Genomic DNA, 24,020 nt, shown 5'->3' with positions numbered 1-24,020 from the left:
GGAGGTGATCATCTGAAGCAGGGAATGGATGATGATGATGAAGATAAATGGCAATGATGAAGATGACATCATACTTTAAATCCACTTTTCAGCACTTAATCAGCAAGCCTCAAGCTAGAGAACTTCTTGACACCTGAAGAAGCCTTAGCTTAGGCAAAACCCCACATCTGGGAAGCCTAATTGAGAACATCAGAATGAAAACCAGTGAATATGCAAAGTTTTTTTAATTACAGGAGACCAAAAGATGAATATTTTTTTAACCCTTAAAACTGAATTATATAGAGTCACAGAGACTTCATTGATATGCTATCTAAGGAGAACTAATTTTCAGCAAGAATCATTCATGAGGAGACAGAAATTGCTGAATGCCCGAATAATTTTAACTGAACAGAACATGGCTGCCCTTCATGGTTAAGTCTTCAACATTTTTCTCCTTGATTATGGAGGCCCTGGAATGAACTACACTTCTAACATGGTCTTTCTATCTTTCTGTCTTTCTATCTTGAGTCTAGTTACTATGGAGTGACAATTGATGTTAATTGGTTTCATTCTTAAGGCTCTGAACATGATTTTGGTAGCAAGATCAAAAGTGTAAGCCTACAATAGTTGTAACACGACCTAATATCCCCGAAATTTCATAATGCTACTTTACCCCCCACCCCCTCCTCCCACCAAGGATCTCACAGCTTGTGTTGATCACAGGGTCTCAGCTATGTTTGAGATTGCTCCACTTGATTGAAATAATAACAATAAGTTATGTAAGAATGATTTAGAAGAGCTGAATATTACAATGAAGCAAATTGAAAATAGAGAAGAAAAAAAGGATTCTCAAGAACAAACAAATAAGATTGTCACTAAAAACTGTACAACACAAACAATATGTCATATCTGATGAAGAAAGGGCAGTCAGGTCAGCCAGAATGAAGAGGTTTTGGGAAAGGAAGAAGATGATGCAAGCTAAATCTTCAGTTAATTCTTTGTTAACATAAATGTATTTGGGTTTGATTTAAGTGCTCCAATGTGGGCATAAACTATGTAAATAAATAATAAATAATAATGTAATAATTGCTCCACTTATCGACACTAAAATGAATTGTTCCCTCAAAGAATGAGAGCATTGGGTAAAGAAAACAGGCTGCGAGGAGCAGGAAATTACATTTGACTTTCATTCTCAGGCTCACAACTGCCATTCCCTGGGCACTTAACATTAATGAAAATCAAACAAGTTTCTCTGAAATAGAGAATAATATTAATTTATAGAACATAGAAAAGGTCACATATGATAGCTAAGAAATCTGCAAGCAATTAGCAAGAAAAATTGAAGCATTAGTACTTTTATACAATAGTTAGCTGAAGAGCATGCACAGCACAAGATAAGAACAACATTTTACTTTGACAAACAAATATTTACAGTAACTTTCTTGAGTATTAACAAGTACATTTTTGAATTACTTAGAAGGAAAACCATATCACACATTTTAAATATACGATTTAAATCTGTTAATCTGGTTTTCAAATGAGAAGAGAGTATGAATGAAAATATCAGGATTTTCTCATCTTGCAGTCACATAAAAAGTGTTTTCAAAAATGAAGAGCACTGAAAAAGTCTCATAAGAGAACTGTCTGGGTTGGACCAGTCTGCCTGCAATGAAAGTTGGTTGGATGATCAATTAAGACATTACAACATCGCTGCACACCTGCCATTACTACAAAGGCTGTCGACAGTACTACAGAATGAGTGATTCGAGCTGGGATCCAGCAGTTCCCTTGTGTGTGCTAATATACATGTAATTTTATACATAGATGACCCAGAATTAATACTACATAATACCGTATTTTAGTTTCCATTATAAATGTTATTAATGATGGTCCCTGAATGGAAGCTGCTACCCCATGATGACCGGATAGTTCAAGTCTCTAAGAAAAATATTACACCGCTGCACTCAAACCACTGTGACTTGAAAAGTATTCAAGATATCGACCTCAGACTTTGAACATGTACTCACCAGGTTGCTTAGTAGTCTGTACGACGTGATACCTTTAAAAGCAGTACCCTTTGTGGCTCTATTTAATAGCCTTTCTCAGCATGGTGGAATAGGAAAGATAATGATCTGCCATGTCTGTGCCTTTCATGTTCTTATTGCATTCAAGTATACAAGGATTTTTCTTTATGGTAAGTATCTATTTAGTGTTAGCCATTCATCAGTAGAAATATCTAATTCCCTGCCACTCGGTACATCTGATAACCGGTCTGCACATAATTAACTACAAATATCAGTATCCGTCAACACCACACCAAGTAGACATCTGCATGGAAGTTCCATGGATATTATTTTGTTAACTACATGAAAGTTCAAAGAAAGATACAGCAAAATCTGCCTTACATTCTATATTTCATAACTACACCATTGGAACTTATAATCTGAACGATCAAGGAAATACGAGGGCATAAAAATGAGATTCTTGTAGACCATCACCTACTGCCAGCTGAGAAACTAGAGGAATTCTCAGGGTCCATCACCCATGTGGCACGTAAGATAATGAAACTTCAAATAAATCTTGAATTTTTTTTTTTTCGGCAAACAAGGTACATTGCCATGGGTGCACTATCTTGTACACCGACTCTTGGCACGTACTCATGTATATATGTAGTTATCTTGGCTACAAAGACTGTGCAAGTGAAAAAGTATATCAGCACTAACACCTATGATCTCACAGCTACTCAACATGCTTGCAAGTAGTTCAAAGTTTAGCCAACGGATAGCACAACAAGCTGTAAACTATGCCCATGTGTGAAAACTGTGATTTCTGGGGCCCATCAACCACCACGTTTTACAGTAATACAGAGATCTCTGGGGTCCATCATCAATGTGTTAAAACCTTAACGTTCTGATATATTTATGTACTGTACATGTAGCTAAAATAAATTTATAGAGTGTGAAATTCTGTTTCTGTAGTCAAAATCTCACTTTTTGGTAGAAAGTATTTCATGAAAATTTTAAAAAAATAGAATTTTTGGTATAATTCTACAGTGCATATGCTAGGCCATTCTACGCCATCGACTAATTGCTCTGAGCCATTCAGCTATTTTTCAGCAATTAATTATATCACTACAGTTAATATAAGGCAAAATGATTATCCCCATTAAATTAATATGCAGGATATGTTAATGGATCATTCACCCAAAAATCACCAAAATCTCTCCAGTCCATTTCAGATGGTTCCCTTGTGAGTAAAGCTGACAGCAGGACTACATACAGAGAGACAGAGATAAGAGAGAGAAACTACCCCTCTAAACCAGAGAGAGAAGCTGAAAGTCCAAGTAATGAGCTGGAAAAAATTTGGCTATGACAAGGCAATGTCTTACTTGCTCCAGGTGATCTGCTAGCGTTACAAATTCCTTCACATCTCTATTTCTGGAGTCAATTATTTTTATCAGATCCTGAGGGATAAATCACAACATTATAACATATATACATGTGACAAATGTCAGCAACTTAAGTTTAATGATAAAGTTTCAATAAATTTGCAATCTGAAAAAATAAAAAGAGAAGATGTCTCCATTCTGCGCAGCTAAAATCAGTTCGTGAGGTTGAGATCCATACTGTATGCGCATGTTTTGCTGGGGGCTGGCATAACAGGGAGGTGGGGGCAGGGGCGAGAGAAGAGTACCATTTTGACATTCATTTACGCAGTACTGCCAATCAAACAGTGAAACAAATGTAGGATAATAGTAAATTGAGCTCAGTCTGAACAATATTTACTTCACAGGCACATGTTTAATTTAAACATAAATTACTAGAAAAGGAAGTGGAAATGATGAGGAAACAGAGGCAAATATAAAGAAATATGGTGCTGTAGGTATTTGTGCCTGTCTTGTGCCCACTTTTCATTCCTGAGAATCATTTGCAGTAATGCGACAAAAATGTATGTAAGGAACCGTAATTATGCACTATCATGTTTCATTTCTCATGTTAAATACAAAGTTCCTAAAAATACTAACAGATCAAGATTTTAGACATATCCAAGGTAAATTAATTAAGAAGGAACTTCTGCTACATGATGTCCCATTGCAACCTGTGTTTACTAAAATGAAAAGTTTGTACCAAAAATACAATCTCATGCTTCACTCCGCAATAAAGCTTTTTGAATTTATCAAGCCTGCTGCTTATATCACTACTGAAAACTTAAGATGTTGACTTTTATTAACAGATGATAGAGTTGCTCATTCATTATCACTTAGTATTTTTCTGGGTAGGGGTAGATGTTGTAGCAATCGTAGAGATTATCTAATTCACTTAATCCCTTCAAATGAACAACAGAAAACTACAGAACACAAAGCACTACCATGGCAAGCATGACAGGACTTTGTAGTAATATCACGAGGTGTCGTGGAGGTCAGATCTCTCTCTCTTGTCGTATGTCCACGCATTTTTTCGGCTGGGTGGCGCTCACCTCTCCGCATCCTCAGCCGACTCAAGAATAAGCGCATGGGCAGACACCTAGTTGGCTGTCGCCCTCCTTCACCATGCTCTCATCTTCTTTTCTTATCAAGAATGTGGACACTATACATACTCCCTCCGCTATTCGTGCAGATCTTGAAGAAAATGGCGTTGGTGTTCGAGTAATCCTTCGTCTTCAAGATGCTCTGTCCGGCCAACCCTCTCCAGATGTAGTGGCCTTTCTGCATACGTCGAGCGAAGCGCTACACCTCCTCTGATATGGTCGTCTCAACATTCTCGGTGCTGATCGTGAACTTCATCCTACTCCTCCCCATATTCTCCAACAATTGGCCACTGATCCCGATTTCCCTATTAAAGTCACTTCTTCTTCTACTGCTCCAACCATTCCCACTCCTATCGCCACCGCCTCTGTTCCCCTCCTTCTCACTATTACCACCACTCTTACTACCACCGTCACCACCTCTGTTCATTTTTCTCCGTCTTACTCTACTCCACCCTTACTTATAGCCATTCCTCCCCAATAATGTCCACACCCGGTATGTCTCTCGCTACTCCTATCTCTCGTCCCCACATTCCTCCTGCAACCATCGCGGGTGCTACAGTTGCAGCTCCGCCCGTCTCCCAAGGCCATGAAGATTCCTCTACTCCAGTTCCACAGCCGTTTTTATCGCCGAGCTGTGTCATCCGTGGGATTGCACCTGACGTCACTGAACAGGCTATCCTGCAGGAACTACACCAAGCGGGAGTCCCTGTCCACCGAGTGTTTCGAATCTTCAACACTGACGGCCCGACTTTCATGGTGCGCTTTTGCCTTGCTTCACTTGCCGACGTATTACATGTAATATTACATGTAGACCATCTCACCGTCAACGGCGTTCGCTACCGAGGGCGCCTCCATCGTGTGGAACACTCTCGCTCCCCACCGCGGCTTGACCGTTCCTCCCGTCCTCCACCCTCTCCTTCACCTCCGACTCCCACGCCACCCACCCCCTCGTCACCATCTGTTAACCTCCCCGCCCCACATTCAAACTTCTTTCTCTCGCCGCTCCCTACTTTCGACCTTCTCCGACTACTTGCCACGTCTATCACGAACATTACCACTACACTCTATTACCTTCTGTTCCTACATTACCCGACCCTTCACTCTACCTTTCTGCCACCTGTCAATACGTAATATGCTTCTGTACCATGTAATATGTACTTGTCTATCTATGTAGAGCTTTTCGACATGCGCGCCCGAGATACGATCATATAACGAAATGTCTTGTTTCCTCTCCTCCGGGTCTTTGTAGGGGTTGGCTTGTGCGGGGTGCTTTGCGGGTCTTCCCTGGGGTCCGGCCTGCTGTGATGGTCCCTCTGCGCCTCATTCAATACTTATCTCCCCTTTCGGTATGTACGATACATACCTTCTATCTTTTATCTTCTATTTTCCTTTTTTTCTTCTATGGCCTAAGAGCTCCATTGTTGAGCTGATGGCCCGCTTCCCCCTTTTGGGGAAGAATTTAAATAACCTACTTTAGGTTAGGTTAGATGGAGGTCAGTATAGGTCACAATGTTGTTTGCTCTGCATATGGAGTCGAATGAAAACCATCAAGTTCCCTAGAATGGATAGTATGAATGAACTCCTCTGTAACTACACAATCTATTGATTAATCTTTCAACTCAACCATATTAATGGGTACGGATCATCCTCTGAAATAGGAGCAAAAGGGTATAAACTTAAAATCATTCCTTTGTTAATACAAATTTTAAAAGTACAGTTACTATATTTTAACTTATGACACATGATGAATGTTATCCTGTGACAGATTGCCTTGCTACCTACTTAAGTTTGCTGACATTTGATTATTATCAAACACATTAGTCAAGTTAACACAACAGAAACAAAGATTAGAGCAGACCAAATGCTCAGCATATTTAGAGTTATCATGCTGTACCAGTGTTGTGATAATGGTTTTATAAATACACAGTTCTGTAAAATTCTATTAATTTTGCATATTTTTTTATCAGTTTTGTAAGATGTCCAAAACATGATTTTGAATTGCATTATAATTAATTTTATGTCTGAAAGATGATTTTCAATTGCATTATAATTAATTTTAAGTCATGTTTTATAACATGTATTTACAGTATAAATATAGGTACCTTATTTTTGGGACTTTTAACTGAAAATTCTTTAAAATATTCAATAAATAAAAATCTTAATTGATACAGAAAAGATAAGTTTCAACAAATGGATCTGTTTATTTTTAAAAGCAAATCAATTATCAGTATTTATCTGGTTATCAGTGACAGAGCAACCCTGGAATCAAATAAATAACAAAGCAATATTTAAGATGATTTTCAATAAATAAAGCTTGTATAGAAAGAATAATAATTCATATTATAATTATATAGAAAAACAAGTATGTATGCTTGCTGCTAGTTTAAAAAATTTCTTCAAATACCTGCCAAAAAAAAAAAAAAGGCTGACAAAATCATTCACTAGCAGAGCCATCATAGGTTATGTATGATTTTCATTTCCGTGTTGACGTATAACTAATATACATAATAGAGTTTGAGGGATGTTCCACCATTAGCAGAGCCATTTGAGCCTCCATTTTTTAATTATTCATTGATTTTTTTACTGTCCAATTTTCCCCCTTAATTTCGATATTGCAAACTCAATAAAAACTGTCTTCATTGGAAATCTTATTAAAATAAGGTTCAAGATTAGCTAAGATTTGTATCAACTTGAGCACATGAAATGTCAGCCCCATGGTCTAGGGGTAGCGAGCCAGCTTCTCATCTGGATGACCTGGGTTTAATTTCAGCCAGGTTTGAGGTAAAGTCAGCCTATGTAAGATCAACTGAAGAGCTATCTGGCGATGAGATAGCAGCCCTGGTCTAGTCAGCCAAGAGGATTTGCTGGAATGAATGACCACATGTCAACTTGTAATCTGCAGGCCTTCATGCTGAACAATGGTTATTTTGTAGGCCAAGGCTCTTTAGGGCTGAAGTGCCTCTTTTTCCTTTTTATTTGAGTGCATGAAATAGAAATAAATATATATATTCAACACTTTTCTTTCGGATCTTTCCTCTTCAAGACAGATGATCTCCCAAGAAATACTCACAAATAAGGTGTAGATGTGCCCCCCTCCCTCTTGATGAAGCTGGGAAACAGAAACAAGCTCAGTGGAAGCATACAAGAAAAGATTTAAATGGGTAATTGATGAGCAGAAGTGGAGTGAAATCCTAACGTTAAGAAAAATGTCCACTTGCTATATAAAAAATGACAATAATAATGGTTGACATGATATGGGCTTTTGGGCTTATGCTGTGTCAGGAAAAAAAGGTGAAACTCTTTATGTTTTGCAATAATACAATAATTATTGTAGAAGTCTTTCTGGTGAACAGTCGAGATTTTCTTCTGAAGATGAGGAGCAAAGTTCTCTTTGAAACGTAAAGAGTTTCACCTTGTTTTCTTGACACAGGATAAGCCCAAAAGTCCATATCATGTCTACAAGTACAGGCCGTGAAAGCATCAATTTTAACAATAGTAATGGTAATGGTTTTACACACTGAGCTCGATAGCTGCAGTCGCTTAAGTGCGGCCAGTATCCAGTATTCGGGAGATAGTAGGTTCGAACCCCACTGTCGGCAGCCCTGAAAATGGTTTTCTGTGGTTTCCCACTTTCACATCAGGCAAATGCTGGGGCTGTACCTTAATTAAGGCCATGGCCGCTTCCTTCCCACTCCTAACCCTTCCCTGTCCCATCGTCGCCATAAGACCTATCTGTGTCGGTGCGACGTAAAGCAACTAGCAAAAAAAAAAAAAAAAAGGTTTTTCAACCCTATAACCTCTTTTACAGTCCTCAAATATGTTGAGGTTCTGGAATTTTGTCCTGAAGGAGTTCTTTCATATGCCAGTAAATCTATTGACACTAGGCTGGGAATTCAAGCACCTTCAGATACCAATGAACTGAGCTGAGATCGAACCTGCCAACTTGGGTTCAGAAGGCAAGCACTCTACCGTCTGAGCCACTCATTTCACCAGCAAATAAAGAAAGCGATGAACTTTAACAATGCACATGGTACAATAGTCATATATGGTATCATCAGATATGATGCTACAGATATTTCCATTTGCAATGTGAAAATAACGTAAAAAATCTAGGACAGGTAGTCGAAAATTTTAAACACAGAGGTGTCACTCTAACACTGTAGAATTTATGCTTATAGTGTTCAGAATTAATATAATTTTCTACTTTATTCCATAGAGCATCTCATTAAAATAATGAATAAATTTATCAGCCACTGTAGCTAATACCCCAAAGTATACAGATAATTTTAAGCCAATGCATATTTTGTCATCAGATTAATGAATTTCTAGATTGTATTCACAATTGAATAAATGAAAGTAATAGATATTATTTTAAATTGATAGAATATTTAAGAAAGTCATTGTCGTGATCATTTAAACCAATATATATTTTGTCACCAGATTAGGGTATTAATATATTGTATCCACAGCTCAATTAACAATAAAAATGCAAACAAATTAAAGTAACTGATACTTAATATTTTATTATGTTTAATAGATAGAATTTTAAGAATGTCAATGTCATAGTAATTTAAACCAATAAATATTTTGTCATTAGCTGGAGAATTTTTAGACTGTATCCACAGTTGATTAACAAATAAATTAATACAATTGATACTTAATATATTATTATTTTAAACTGAGGGAATACTGTATTTAAGAATGTCAATGTTGTGATTACTGATTATATCTCGCAAACACTTCCTCTGTAATTTTCTGTTTGTGTCTGTTTTTCTGTCATTCCTATGAACAGTTTCACAAACAAGCAGGTTCATGGTAATGCAGACACACAAGCAGGGAGCATACGTATTAAGTAACACATACCTGATATTTCTCCAACTGTTCTTGTTTCTCCTCTAGGGTCGAGCGAGGAGCATAATTCTTGAGGGCAGCCTCTGACTCTGAGAGCCATTGTAACAGCCGGTCAAACGAACCTTCGTACTCTGACCACTGCTGGAGTCGTTCTTCGAGACTATGTAGCACATCGTTTAGTGCTGCCACAAACTTCTCAAAATCAAATCTAGAATGAATAAGAAATGTAACATAATGTTACAATTTATTAGAAGGTATGCCAATCCAGGAGCATTGGAAGTTTAGAACTAGGATTGTTACCAAGTGTTTGTTTCCTTTGTTTCTTAACGTTAAGAAATAAGCTCATAATTCTTTTTTAATCTGCCTGAAGTTACAAATGACCTCAAGGATTCAGAATATTACCATAAATTTATAAATAAATAGTTTACAGCAGTTATGAACAAGGACATGAAATATAAATAAAGAGAAAGATTTTTGATTAGCAGTAACTACAGTGCATAATATGAACTTGAATGTTAAAGGTTGTTTCAATATCCTGATGGAGCCTTTCAGTGAAGTGAGGGCAATGCCACGGATGACAACTGCTGCAAAAATTGACAAAGAAAGACGTAATCTACCAAAACTTCAAGGTTCTTGAGGTGATATTTATTAAGATACTAGAGAATGCACGGGATGTATTTAATCTTTTTCCCTTTGACAAATTCTATATTGTTTCACCCTACAATCTAACTGCAGAATCTATTATTTACCTGCTTTTTGATTTTTTGTCACAGGCCATGATGTCTATTCCATGAATGCTGCCATTAGTGGAGATGCTATGAACTTCTCATTCGTACTAATTCGATTTAAAAACGTTCTGATAAATTAATGAAAAACCTAGTGAAAATAGAATAGTCCCCCAATGTATAAACATACTTCATAGTCTCAATGTACACAACTTGTAGATATCTGCAATGTTTAGTATAGTTTTCTCTTCTCCAAACTGTCCGACTCGTTGGCTGAATGGTCAACGTACTGACCTTCGGTTCAGAGGATCCCGGGTTCGATTCCCGGCCGGGTCGGGGATTTTAACCTTCATTGGTTAATTCCATTGGCCCGGGGGCTGGGTGTTTGTGCTGTCCCCAACATCCCTGCAAATCACACACCACACATAACACTATCCTCCACCACAATAACATGCAGTTACCTACACATGGCAGATGCCGCCCACCCTCATCGGAGGGTCTGCCTTACAAGGGCTGCACTCGGCTAGAAATAGCCATACAAAATTATTATTATTCTCCAAACTTTGTTACTCTATTAAAAATATTCTTCATCATCATCATCAATGTCCCACTCCAGTCGCCTGGGTGTGGTAAACAAGCCTCCACCACTCCTTTATGTGCTTCCACCTTTCCTGCTCCATTACTTCCGCCACATCCAATCCAGCTTCTCTAATGTCCTTCCAAATCTGATCCATCCACCTTCTTCTCGGTCTTCCAACTGGTCTATTTCCCTTAACTTCTCTTTCCAATTCCCTTCTTGTTACCCGTTCCTTTCCCATTCTTTTTACATGTCCGAACCATCTCAGTCTTGCTTTCTGTATCTTCTGTATTAACGGTTCTATATTTAGCTCTTCTCCAATTTTAATAGTTTGAATTCTATCTCTTCTTGTCTTTTTAACCGATGTTCTTAAAAATTTCATTTCTACTGCATGGATCTTGCTATCTTGTCTCTTATTAGTTACCAGCATTTCTAGTCCGTATGTTATAATTGGTATGAAATCCAAACCAAACCAAAACCAAACCCCATGGCACTACAGCCCTTGAAGGGTCTTGGCCTACCAAGCGACCGCTGCTCAGCCCGAAGGCCTGCAGATTACGAGGTCTGGTGTGGTCAGCACAACGAATCCTCTCGGCCGTTATTCTTGGGTTTCGAGACTGGGGCCGCTAGCTCATCGTCAGATAGCTCCTCAATTCTAATCACGTAGGCTGAGTGGACCTCGAACCAGCCCTCAGGTCCAGGTAAAAATCCCTGACCTGGCTGGGAATCGAACCCAGGGCCTCCGGGTAAGAGGCAGGCACGATACTGCCACACCACGGGGTCTGCTTAATTGGTATGAAATACTGTTTATATAATGTTAATTTCATTCTCTTGGGTACTTTGTCATCCCATAAAAGCTCTCTGACTTGATGATAAAATGTTGTACCTTTACTTAGTCTGTTATTAATTTCAGAGTTGATTTCATTACTTCCATTAATAATGCTACCCAGATATGTAAACTGTTCTACATTCTCTAACTGTTCTCCATCTATGTTCACTTGGCTTCTCTTTTTCTCTTTTCCACAGTGCATGACTACAGTTTTCTTTTTACTAATTACCATTCCAAACTCCTTCAGGTTTTCATTCCATTGGTTGTGGCATCATACACAACCATTAACCCGGCTCAAGGTAGATAGGGTCACCTTCCCTATCCTTCATTTGAATAATTCTTGTCTGGCGCATCCACGTTGCGGGGGTGGGTATCCTCCACATCAGTAGTCTGGTGTGAAGGAGAGCTAAGTTCAGGCAGGGACCCAGTCTCATGGGGTATAACGTGGAACCCATGCCCAAGGTTACGGATGAAGACCTTAACAGCATCTTAGGCAGAGAAGGAGACCTTCGGAATAGCGAAGATGGTAGATGAGGCAACCCATCCTCTCTGCGGAAAATTAGAAGAGGAAACCACCGCCTTGTGGAGAAGAGGGATCTTCAAAGGCTAAGGGGGTAAACCCCAAAAGAAAATCCTCAGATGCGTTAGGCTTAGCAGGTCAGCAGATGAGTAAATTTGTACTTGCTTTCAACTATTATACAAGCCTCGGACGGAAGTTTAAAAATATTATTACTTTTCAATTGATTTTGTGTCCCACTAACTACTTTTACAGTTTCTGGAGTTGCTGAAGTGTCAGAATTCTGTCCTGCAGGAGTTCTTGAACATGCCAGTAAAGCTCCTGAAATGAGGCTGATGTATTTGAGCACTTTAAGAAGTTTCAAAATAAATTGATAGAAGGGTTCATAGTGTTTGAGAAAAGTTGAACATACCACTGAAAAAAAAAAATGTGTTTTTCTCTGGACCAATGATGGTTGAATAAGAATCAGTGCTTATTTGTGCAAAAGAACTGAACACTTACATACATAGTTGAAGTAAATGTGAAGGATAAAAATAAGTAACAAAATGTATTTGGAAAAATGTGTTTCAGGATTTCTGAACATCTCCTCAATGCATGTCTTCATGCAATTCTATTCTTGGACACTGTATTAGACCACCAAGAACATAAATGATAAAATGAGATGGACTTCAAAGGATTACTAGCAAGAAGGTCAGTGGAAGATTTCCAGATAATGATCAGGTTACTTTGAAAGGTTTTTGTCTCAACAAGAAGAAATATTTACAGGAGAGAGGAAAGACACATAAACTTTGCTTTTCAATGGCAGATATATTACACTAAAATGCAGGTTCTAAGAAAAAATATGAACAATTTAATTTGAAGGAGAAAAGTAGAACATGCATTACACAAGTTCAGGCAAAGATGAAATTTTAAACCACAATAATTGTGCTAGTAAGGGCTTACTTAAGGTTGGCCAGGTCTCGCTCCATGGCTTCCTTGGCTCGAGGAGGAAGTTTGCCTGTCTTGTTGTTTACGTGGTCTGTGAGGGCTTTGAGCTTCACTAGACCTTCAGCATTCAGGTTCTCCTGAATCTCTTGAACTTTGGCCAGGCGAGATTGGAGAGCAGGTTTATTGCCACTATAATCTGAAAGCACATAAACCAAATTTCTCTATTAAGTCCGCACTGTCAACCTAATACAAGTATTTTGGTCTTTTAGGAAATTCCACCTTTACAATACTATATTTATTCCTTTCAGAATAACAATTAATTATATAATATTAATAATATATAATTACCCAATACAAAATTTCTCTACATGAACAAGCATTATCAAACAATAATGGTGAACCATAGCACTTAAAATTATTATCACATAGAGAGGATATTATTACAAAGTTCTAATAGAAATGGGCAGGACAAGCAAGTGTAAATCAAGTTGTACATAGAAAGATAGGAACATTGAAAGGAACACACATAATGGGTTAGTGTGGAGAGAGGAAATAATAGACAGAAAACTCTAAAAAATGAGGAGAATCTTCACATCTTCAAATAAACTGTCTTTCTTCTTCTCAATTGCAGTTATTCTCAATGAATACAGGTAGTAAATGACTTGGAACAGAGCACAACTACAAAAGGAGAAAAGGAACTCTCCTTATCCCACATTTCTCATATCAAAACTGAAGATCTGTCAAGATCGCCCCCTCAATGAGTGTAAAAAAATAAAAAAAATAAAATAAAAAAATGGCTTTACATCCCACTAACTAGTTTTACGATTTTCAGAGATGCCAAGGCGCCGGAATTTAGTCCCGCAGGAGCTCTTTCACGTGCCAGTAGATCTACCAACACGAGGCTGACATATTTGAGCATCTATAAATACCACTGGACTGAGTCATGATCGAAGCTGCCAAGTTGGGGTCAGAAGACCAGCTCCTCAACCGTTTGAGCCACTCAGCCAGGTGGATGTAGAAGAACTGGGATTGATGAGGAGGGAGCCCATCTATTTGAGGATGGCAGTGTAGGAAGATGTGAAGCTTGTTGTTGTACTTTTGTGTTTCCATGTTTGTCCCCATCCTTCTTCTCACACTGACCCGTTACTGTGCTTATTCTACGTGTTCTTATCACTCTATGTATGACTTGATGAGTCATTTCTCTGTTTCTTTCCATCATTGATTGATGCCTGATTGAAACCACCAACCCAACCAACTATACTCTGCATGGCTTTACTTCTAAATTGATGTTTCGCAAAACAAATGAGCATCGCCTTACCTCTGTTGCCAGCACGCTACTGCCGTGAGAAGAGCTGATGCAATACGACTGAGGTAAACAGCCCTCGTAAAATGTAATACCGTCCTCAGAAAAGCTAATGAATCGGGATTGGAAATAAATTCACAAAAAATTACACATACTAACAACATTCAACACTACAGAGGAAATACATTATTAATAAAAGAGAATAAGGAAATAACACATCACTCACTGCTAATGGCTGGCACAGGAAGGAGGTTATGGCATACAAAGGGAACACTCCACTGACCTCAGAGTCACTTTCTTGCCACTTGTCTTTCCCAAACTACACTGATGCTAAACATGCATGAACTAAGTACACTAACCAATACACGGATGTAAATAAAACAACAGCTATTTTTATATACTGAACTACTAAGCCTGTACTGAACTAACTTATCCTATGCTATACTGTAAACTACACTATACTGTACTATACTATAGAGATAAAGACTAACATGAAAAACATAAATCACTGAAGAAAAATGCAAAAGATCGTGAACCGTACCGAATACCATACACGCTGAGCGAGATAGGTTAACCACATGGTGAATGTAAATATTAGAGTTGGCAACTAGGTTTTGAGATCACACTCTGCCGATATAAGTCAATATGAATGGTAGCTTGGGATTGGTTGGATGTCTATGTTTCAGCGCCTAAACACCAGATAGAGCCAAAATTGGCCAAAACATCAATTAGAAGTAATGCAGTGCAGAGTATAATATGTAATTTAAAACATGAATCCTGCATTGAAGGTTCAAGTTTCTATTATGAAATGAAATGAAAAATGAAATGGCGTATGGCTTTTAGTGCTGAGAGTGTCCGAGGACATGTTCGGCTCACCAGATGCAGGTCTTTTGATTTGACACCCGTAGGTGACCTGCGCGTCATGATGAGGATTAAATGATGATGAAGACGACACATACACCCAGCCCCCGTGCCAGCGAAATTAACCAATTAAGGTTAAAATTCCCGACCCTGCCGGGAATCGAACCCGGGACCCCTGTGACCAAAGGCCAGCACGCTAACAATTTAGCCATGGAGCCGGACTATGAAATGAAAATAGCTGATGATTTAAATGATGATAATATTTAATATGAAACACTTGTTATGAAATGTACCAGAGTATGCTGCCAAGCGGTCCCACAGCTGCTTCATGTAGTCCTGGTGGGACTTCTGTAGATCATGGAACTGCTGGAAGGCATCCAGACTCTCTTCAAGTTGTGTTATGGTTACCAGTAGGTTGTTGACCAGCTGCTCGTATCGATGATTGATAGACTTGACTGTGTCCAATACTTCCTGTTCTCCAGCACCTTTCATGTTACTGAGTTGGACTACAGCTTGAGCTTTCTCTGTCACGGCTTCGATCACCCGCTTGTGCGTGATGACCTCCTGTAGAGTGGTCTGCAAGCAAAAATACACACATCACTTAACATACTGAAGTCCATGCCTGATCTCCACTCAGGCCACAGTTTACTCTCATGCATCGCATGCCCATATGTAGGTCGAGGACACGTTTCTTGTGTTGTATAATAATTTAAATAATTTATAATTTATTCGATGTCGAGAAACTAGATGCTGAAACTTGTACAACCTCAAATTTTTCTATCTCAGGTACCTTACCCTAAGATAAAATTTTAAAAAGCACAAACAATCAAATAAGGAGGTCGAGATTACCAGCAGGAGAATAAAACCTCATTTCCACATACTTTAAAGCAGTGGACAACTTAATCCTGATTGCTTGATTGAATCAACTGGCTCATATGGATTTTGGCCACCACGGGAGTTTGCAATAGGTAAGTCACAGGAAACTCTTCACAAGTTATGAGTAATCATACACTATTTTCATTCTTAATGTAATTCAGTTTCTCTGTGAAGTAGTGTCAAAAGTATGCACCAAAACAGTCGACTCTAGATGGTCTGATGGTATTTATTTCCATTAAGGGCTAACAGAAAACAATAACATTTGTTCACGATTCATGTCAAGTAAGGACTACTAGAAGAATTTTATGAAAATCTACAGCCTGTTTCCAGTCATTCGACCAGGTCAGGGATGGAATGAACGAAGCCACCATCTAGTGGCAAGGATAGGAATTTTGCCCACTGCTGAAGACTGTTGCACTCCTCTGGGGCAATGATTAATGACCAACAGATGAAATGAAATGATAATGGAGAGTATTGCTGGAATTTAAGATGATAGGGAAAACTGGAGTACTCAGAGAAAAACCTCTCTCACCTCCGCCTTATCCACCACAAATCTCACATGGAGTGACCAGGATTTGAACCATGGAACTCAGCCATGAGAGGCCAGCATGCCAGTGCCTGAGCCATGGAGGCTAGAAGAATTTTATATTGCCTAAAATTGCCTATTACAGTATAGGGCTTTTTAACCTATTTTTTACTGCATAAAAATACATACAACTGGACATTTTTAACCCTTGCTCACACTTTGAAGAGTTATAATTTTTTTAAATACTCTTCTTGCTGTACTCCTTCTAGGATTAAATGGGGTTCCATTTTACTGTACTTGTATTTACAGCATATGCATGGTGGTGTGTTCATAAGTGCTTATTTATATTGGATAGCAATTTTTTAGACAAGGATAAGACACAAAAAGATAAACAATTAAAGCCTTTTTCAATTTGTTCATGGCTGATGTAGTAAACAGCTCTGACTTAAGATGGGGATAATTATCTCCAGTCCTTTGTGTTGGAATTCACTGAGTTAATAATTTATCATTTATAGCTGCATATCTTCATCAATTGTAAACAACCATAGTTTGCATCCAACATAATAACCAAATTTGGGTTTCTCAGGAGAGAAAGTCACAAATAAAATCTGGTCATGTCACAAAAATTGCTAATGTGTTTGTGTGGCAAAAAGGAATTTTAATGCAATATAATTTCTTCATGTAGCAAATTTTCTGTACAACTATTAAGTTATCATGAATAAAATCATGATAATTTTACTGTGACATTTTTAAAACCTATTGTTAATTTCTAGTGACTAAATTAGAATTTTTGTAGCCTATTTTAGACAGCCAACACTTGATTCTTTCATGTCTAAAATTTCGAAGACTAGTCATGTGGTCAGCAAGACAACTCCTGTTTTTACCAATTACAAAAATCCTATTAATTTCAAATTAACAATCATTGGATGTTTTATGTGATAAGAATGGCAGAGAAGGAAACTAACCAAATCTTCTCAGTACAGATGGTAAAGCACCCACCTTATGCTTGAGCAACTTTGAGCGAATTTCCTGGGATGAAGCCCATGAGCTGGCTGGATCTTGTAAGAGAGTCTTCTCCATGGCCTCAAGCCAGGCCAAGGTCTGCTGTAAAGTCTCCTGGTAGCTGCTCCATTGCATGGTCTGACATTCCTGTAGCTTCTGCTGTTCCTTGATTCCTTCCTCCAGGCGGTCCCACCTACAATACAGATGAGCCAATTTATAACCACCCCATATAAATAACAATATTGAAGAATGGTAGGTGCACTTATTGTAAATAATGAAGGTAGTACGATTTAAGTCACCATGCACCAAAAATTTACTTATAACATGTACGTATTTGTATGTAGTTTTATTGTGCAGATGCCAACGGCCGTAGCCATGTTGAAACACCGGATCCCGTGAGATCTCCGAAGTTAAGCAACATTGGGCGTGGTCAGGAGTTGGATGGGTTATCACACGCTGTTGGTGGGGGGGTAAGGGAATGGAGGAGCGGAAAGGAACTGGCCACCCTACCGTACGTAAACTCTGGCTCAGAAACACTTCTGCGGAGGTTTGGACCTGCCTTCGGGCAGAATAACCCTTACCTTACCTTTATTGTACAGATGTGAAATTTGATTGTGTGTCTGCGTGTATCAACCCGTTTGGAAACCTAAATTTTGAAGCTTGGTGTAGCCATGCATGAGTAAAAACAGTAGATAATCTAGTTTTTCCCTCCCTAACACTCTGTTCAAATGGATCACTATCTGCATTCAAATTTATTGACTAAAAATTATGATCTGAAGAATCCTAATTCCTATTGGTTTAGATTTAACTGGCTGATTGTGCAGTGCCTCACTTGGTTTGGCACCTTGATCTGGTTGTCTGGATGTGCCAGGCCCAGTGGCCATGGATCCCCAAGACAAATTGTTGAAATGTATGAGAATTTTTTTCTCTCATTTGGTTTCTTTCATCTCTTTAATTAATCTTTGTCACTTTTAGAATATAGAATTCCCAGATGAATTATCTTACCGTGTTTAAATTACTAGGTTTTGCATGTATGCATGAGGGATGCCCTTTATCTGTAGTATGTAAAAAGGATAACTTTTTATAGCTACAATCTTATTTTGTTTGGTGGAAGTGAATGATTTTCTGACATTTTCCCTTTGTATTAATTTGTTTCCTTGTCATTCATTTCTATAGAATGGGCTTAGCTCTGTTAAAAGGAACCTACTGTTCAACCTAGATGTAAGGCCTTGTGCATCTCTATGTAATTCAAATGTAACTCAAATTTGTGAAGAGTTATGTAATGATCGTGGTAACTTTACGATGCTACTTTTATGTTCTAAATGATTTTGATTTTAAATAGGTTATACTGTTAAGTTCCCAGTCACCTTGTGTCTTTTTTCAATAAATTAACCTCCATGTTTTCTGTAGTCATCAGTTTCTGTTTTATCTGTTACTGGAAGTTTATGTCATTGTGACTCTTTCTGTCATACTTGCTTTCTAAATTTCATGTAGCAAATGGGAAATTAATACTTAATCACCTTTGAAAATTGTGCCTCACAATCACTGAGTGTAATCCTCATATATTTATATATTGTTTCATACTTTCTTTTCTGCATGCTGTCATTTCTTGACGGATACAGTACTTTTGCACCCATCTCTTGGCACAGGCCAGAGTAATGTGTAGCTTCCACCGAAGTCCCAGTCAACATCCATGGCTCTGACAATATGGCAGCTGCTGGGGTATGGGTAGTGCTGAGTAATGACATTCAGAGCATGACTAGTGCATCTGAGTTTTATGAAAGGTGCTGCTCACAGGGTCAGTCGTGCTGCAATAGTACTTTCTGACCCAGTGAGGAAAGCAATGGCAAACTACCTCACTCCTCATCTTGCCTAGTATGCCTCATTTTGGTGCTGCCATTGGTTTTTGGGGTTTTCTTATAACCGCATAACCTTTGGTGGTGCTATTTGAGGATCCAACCAGCCTCTGGGCTGTTGACCTAACAGACAGACAGACAGACTTTCTTTTATTGTGTATGTCCTCCCTTTTATTTTTTACCCTTTGTTAATAAACTGTTTTGAGTAACTATTCTTTATTTCTATGTTCTGATACCTCATCACTCCAACAGTTTATGATCCCTGGAACCACCTTTTGTTTCATTATTTTCATTATGTGTTTAATTGTACCCTGCCTGCGTTTAAAATGTTGCATCCACCACACAATAGGGCTACAATAATGATTTTTTAAAATAATCATATGGCTTTAGCTACTGTGTATTATCGGCACACTATATCTGGATGCATTTGTGTACGGAATGAGGAGTAAGGAGGGAGCTGTCCCGGTTCCGGTAGTGCTGCCAACTGAATGAAAATGAAATCTGAATTGAATCGAGAATATGATCAATTGATATGAAGTTTCTAAACCGTTATTATTTTAAGCCAACAACTGTGTCACATACACATTATATAACATTATATAACATTTCTCAATGCGAATCTTGTTCCTAGCATGAATTCTATAGTTGGGCTTTGCTGTGTAAACAACAACAGTACTCATACGTAAAGTGTATGCCAGATGTCGCACAATGATGCTTAAGCGATTCATAGTTCGTGTTTCAAAGGTTGCCAGTACAAATTTCGAAGATTGTCGAGGTCTACCGATTCAGCACTAGGGTGTAAATACATCCAGATAAAGTGTGCCGGTAATACAGATATTTTATTTTGATGACATTTAGGCTGCCTACAAGTCAGTTTGTAGTATGACATGGAGACTCAAATGGACTTTTTCACGCCCTTCAAAAATCCAACTAGCTCTGGAATCTAAGAGCCAACATTCTACCACTGCTCCACAAAGGGTGAAAAAAAATGAAATGGCGTATGGCTTTTAGTGCCGGGAGTGTCTGAGGACAAGTTCGGCTCGCCAGATGCAGGTCTTTTGATTTGACATCCGTAGGTGACCTGCGCGTCGGGATGAGGATGAAATGATGATGAAGACGACACATACACCCAGTCCCCGTGCCAGGGAAATTAACCAATTAAGGTTAAAATTCCCGACCCTGCCGGGAATCGAACCCGGGACTCCTATGGCCAAAGGCCAGCACGCTAACCATTTAGCCATGGAGCCGGACTCCACAAACGGTAACTACATATTTAGTTAAAACTTTATTACAGCATTACGACGACCTCCTTCCTTCAGAGGTTACCAATTGCACACTACTGTCTTGGAGGCTTCAGGTTTTTGCACTGCGAGAAGAATTTGTCTGAGAATTTGAAAAGTAAGTGAAGTTATTCACCATCTTGTGGCTACTTAAGCAACAAGGTGCACAAAACATTTAGGTATATTCAGAGTTTTGATTTTATTTACTGTATTCTGTTAGGCTGGTCAAATGTTTTTGGAGTTTTAATTTTTTGTTAAAATTCTTGATTTTTTAAGTTGAAGCTAATGTTCCATTATTTTTTGCTAAGTAATATTATTTGTTGCTTAGTTAACTGTTGGTAAATTCACTTTCAATATATATAAAGAATGCAGTAACATTTTTCAAGAGCCCAAATGCTATTCCAGTTCAATTCAACCCCTGCAACTATCTTAAAACTGTACCTCAGTAGCATTATTAAAATTTCAACCCATCAATCAAAATGAATATTAAATAAATTTCACTGAAGAGTTTTCACTAACCTGTCACGGAGGGCACGCAAGTCTTGCCGGATCTTCTCTCTTCCAGGTGCAGCTGTGTCAGGGAAGAGACGCTCACCCAGAGCTGTCAAATTTCCAAGTTTGTGAGATGCTTGCTCTCGTTCAGAGAGTAGTAGCTGTAGTCTGCTCATCTTGTTTTCCATGTTGTTAGCAGAATCCTCAGCGCGAAGGGCAGCCAGGTGTTCTTCCAGTGGGCCTAGCCAGGAGACAGTCTCTTGGAGCTTGTCATCGTAGACTCGATGATCATCCACTAGTCCTTGCCAGCGATTGATCACTTCCTTACTTAGTACATGTAGAAGTTGGTATCTGTGAATCACACAAGAAAGTTATTATCTCTGAGAATTATCAAAGAACTCTTAAAACTCCCCTACACATTTTAGGTCATAACATCTTAAAAATGGCAGATATCAAAAAAATTCATGCACTGATTTGAAGAGAAAATGTTAATAACAAGTAAAAGAAAATGGATCCCCCATTACATCATTGTATAAATGTATCCTTACTAAAGTTCCTTAGCAGATAATGAGGAGCTGACAGTCATCAAGCTAGGATAGTTTATAAGATTCTTCTTCAAAGATAAAAATGTGCACTAAAGTACTGCTTTAAGTATCAGACTTGAGAATGGATGCACCTATCACAGCCATCTGGGTTAAATTGTACATCTATCCTATTTCTCCTTTCCCAGCTTGATGATGTCACCTGAGTTCTGCTAAGTTCAGAGGATTCTCTCACCTGTTACTGATCTGAGATATAAGCGGTTTGATGCGTTCCACTCCACTGCAATGCAGAAGAGCATGTGAGCGATCTACAAACTCATCAATGTCCTTCTCTCTGTCTGTTATGAGGTTGCGCTTGTCACGGTAGTTCTCTAGTTGTGCCTCCTTCTGCTTGAGAGTTGTTTGTAGTTGTTGGTCGCGGAATATTGCCTCCGTGGTGCGGAACCACTTGGTGTGTTGATCTAGCTGCTCCTCAAACTCCAGCCATTGCTTCAGTGCTCCTTGGAGCTTTGTCTCCACACCATCTAATGAATTTTTGAAGAAAAATATGTTAGTGTTCAATGAAAATATTGATCTGCCTCATAAGAATTCATTTCTAAACTTCATAAGAATGAGAAAATATTCATCAGTTAAACATCCAAAGCACCAGCTCTTATTCAGTGAAAAAAGACTAAACGTAAATACTTCATTGGTTAATTTTGTATTTTCAGCGAAAGTCCTGTCTAATACAAAAGATCACAGAACATTATCTGAAACTTTGAAATGATTATCTAAGACAGAATAGAGGCACTAGTCAACCTAGGAGGAATAATAGAGGGGAGATGTGATTCATCTGGGCAAGGGCACACCATACACATAACAGATGAGAATAATGTGGAAAAAATTTGACAACAGGTCACCAGCAAGAAGGAAACAAACTTTCTCTGTAAGTGATGATAATATATTGTCCTGATATTCCATTTTTATCACACCTAGAACCATTTTTTTATGAATGTACAATAGTAGTAGTAGTAGTAGTAGTAGTAGTAGTAGTAGTAGTAATAATAATAATAATAATCGTATGGCCTCAGCTACCGTGTGCAGACATTTCAATTTGACGCCATCTGGCTGTCTGCTCGTCAATTTCGACGTTCCATTTTACTCTAGGCCCACTAGATGGCAGAACGAGTAAACTGAAACTCTCTTGGGTGTCTATGGCTGAGATTTAATGAATTTTGTCGGGTAAACACCAAATGTGTCACCAGAGATCTTTTACATGCCGACATCGTACGACATGGAGTGTCGAATGGACTTTTTTCCGCCCTTCGAAAATCCAACTACCTCTACCGGGTTTGAACCAGCTATCTTGGGATCCGGAGGCCGACACTCTACCGCTGATCCACAGAGGCAGCTTTTTATGATGAATGCCATGAGTATGCATTTTAATTTTTATGCGGGAAATAAAAAGAGAAGATGGCTGAAGCAGGGGGAAAAAAGAGAAACTGTCATAAATAGGATGCTAGCAAGAATTACAATTGTGCTGATGACAAGAAGTCTACTAATATTTATGAGGAGAGGGAGACAGTTTCAAACATAGAAGATAAATAGAAATCTATATCAAACTGTACTTAGGCTTCACTTTTTCAATCAAAATATATTAACTTAAAGCTAAGTAAGTAATTTCAAACATTACTAGTACAAGTTAAAAATAACTAAATAAAGAAAGAAACTTGTATGGATATATCGTCAGAATGAATGAAGAAAGGCTCAAGCAAAAAAATCCTGATCCACTTTGAGGAGAAAAAGCTTGTTTCCAAATGACTCACTGAAATCTCTAAGGATATAGACAAAATGAGTGTATATGCAACTGAATGAAGGAATACTGGCAGAACACCAAAGTCAATTTATGAAGAATATGAATTTATATCCAATATGGTGGAGTTGTCCATAGTGGATCAATTCTAAATGAAGAAAAATAAGTAAAGGCACAGATATTTGGCGATGAGTAATTTAAGGATAGTTGATATGAGTTAATGTCACATTTAGAAAGAAAGACAAACACCACTTTATAGTGACTTTCCAATGTATATAAAGACAAAGGTTTGAAGTTCCATTGGTATGCAGTCAATCAATTATTGGCAGGAGTAGGCCTGCTTTCTGATGCAAAGTGATCAAAACTTCATTTTATTTAAACAACTCTAACAAAAGGTAAATCTAAAGAAAGAAAAGTTGCCTTCAGAAAAGTTTGCAACACAAGAAGAGCACAGTAATGTAGTAACTCAAAAAAGGAGGATGTAAATGGTGCAGGTTTTCTGAGTTAATACAATCATTTTCATAATATAAATCCACATCTTAATGAAATTTAAAAAAG

At 38.2% G+C, this 24,020-nt stretch overlaps 1 protein-coding gene across 1 annotated transcript in view; it reads right to left on the bottom strand.

Moving 5' to 3' along the window:
- Positions 1 to 24,020, bottom strand: part of Msp300 (Muscle-specific protein 300 kDa) — a 589,230-nt gene that overhangs the window by 243,023 nt on the left and 322,187 nt on the right. Inside the window, exons 38-43 of the mRNA XM_068229229.1 lie at positions 21,906 to 22,194; positions 21,156 to 21,479; positions 17,498 to 17,693; positions 15,390 to 15,672; positions 12,948 to 13,128; positions 9,370 to 9,565 (exon numbers count right to left, since the gene is read on the bottom strand). Coding sequence (XP_068085330.1) covers positions 9,370 to 9,565; positions 12,948 to 13,128; positions 15,390 to 15,672; positions 17,498 to 17,693; positions 21,156 to 21,479; positions 21,906 to 22,194 — 1,469 coding nt within the window. The remainder of the gene's footprint in view (positions 1 to 9,369; positions 9,566 to 12,947; positions 13,129 to 15,389; positions 15,673 to 17,497; positions 17,694 to 21,155; positions 21,480 to 21,905; positions 22,195 to 24,020) is intronic.

Source organism: Anabrus simplex, chromosome 9 (assembly GCF_040414725.1).
Source record: "Anabrus simplex isolate iqAnaSimp1 chromosome 9, ASM4041472v1, whole genome shotgun sequence".
NCBI lineage: Eukaryota > Metazoa > Arthropoda > Insecta > Orthoptera > Tettigoniidae > Anabrus > Anabrus simplex.
The sequence above is the reverse complement of the archived record's forward strand: the minus strand, read 5'-3'. Positions and strand labels throughout refer to the sequence as shown.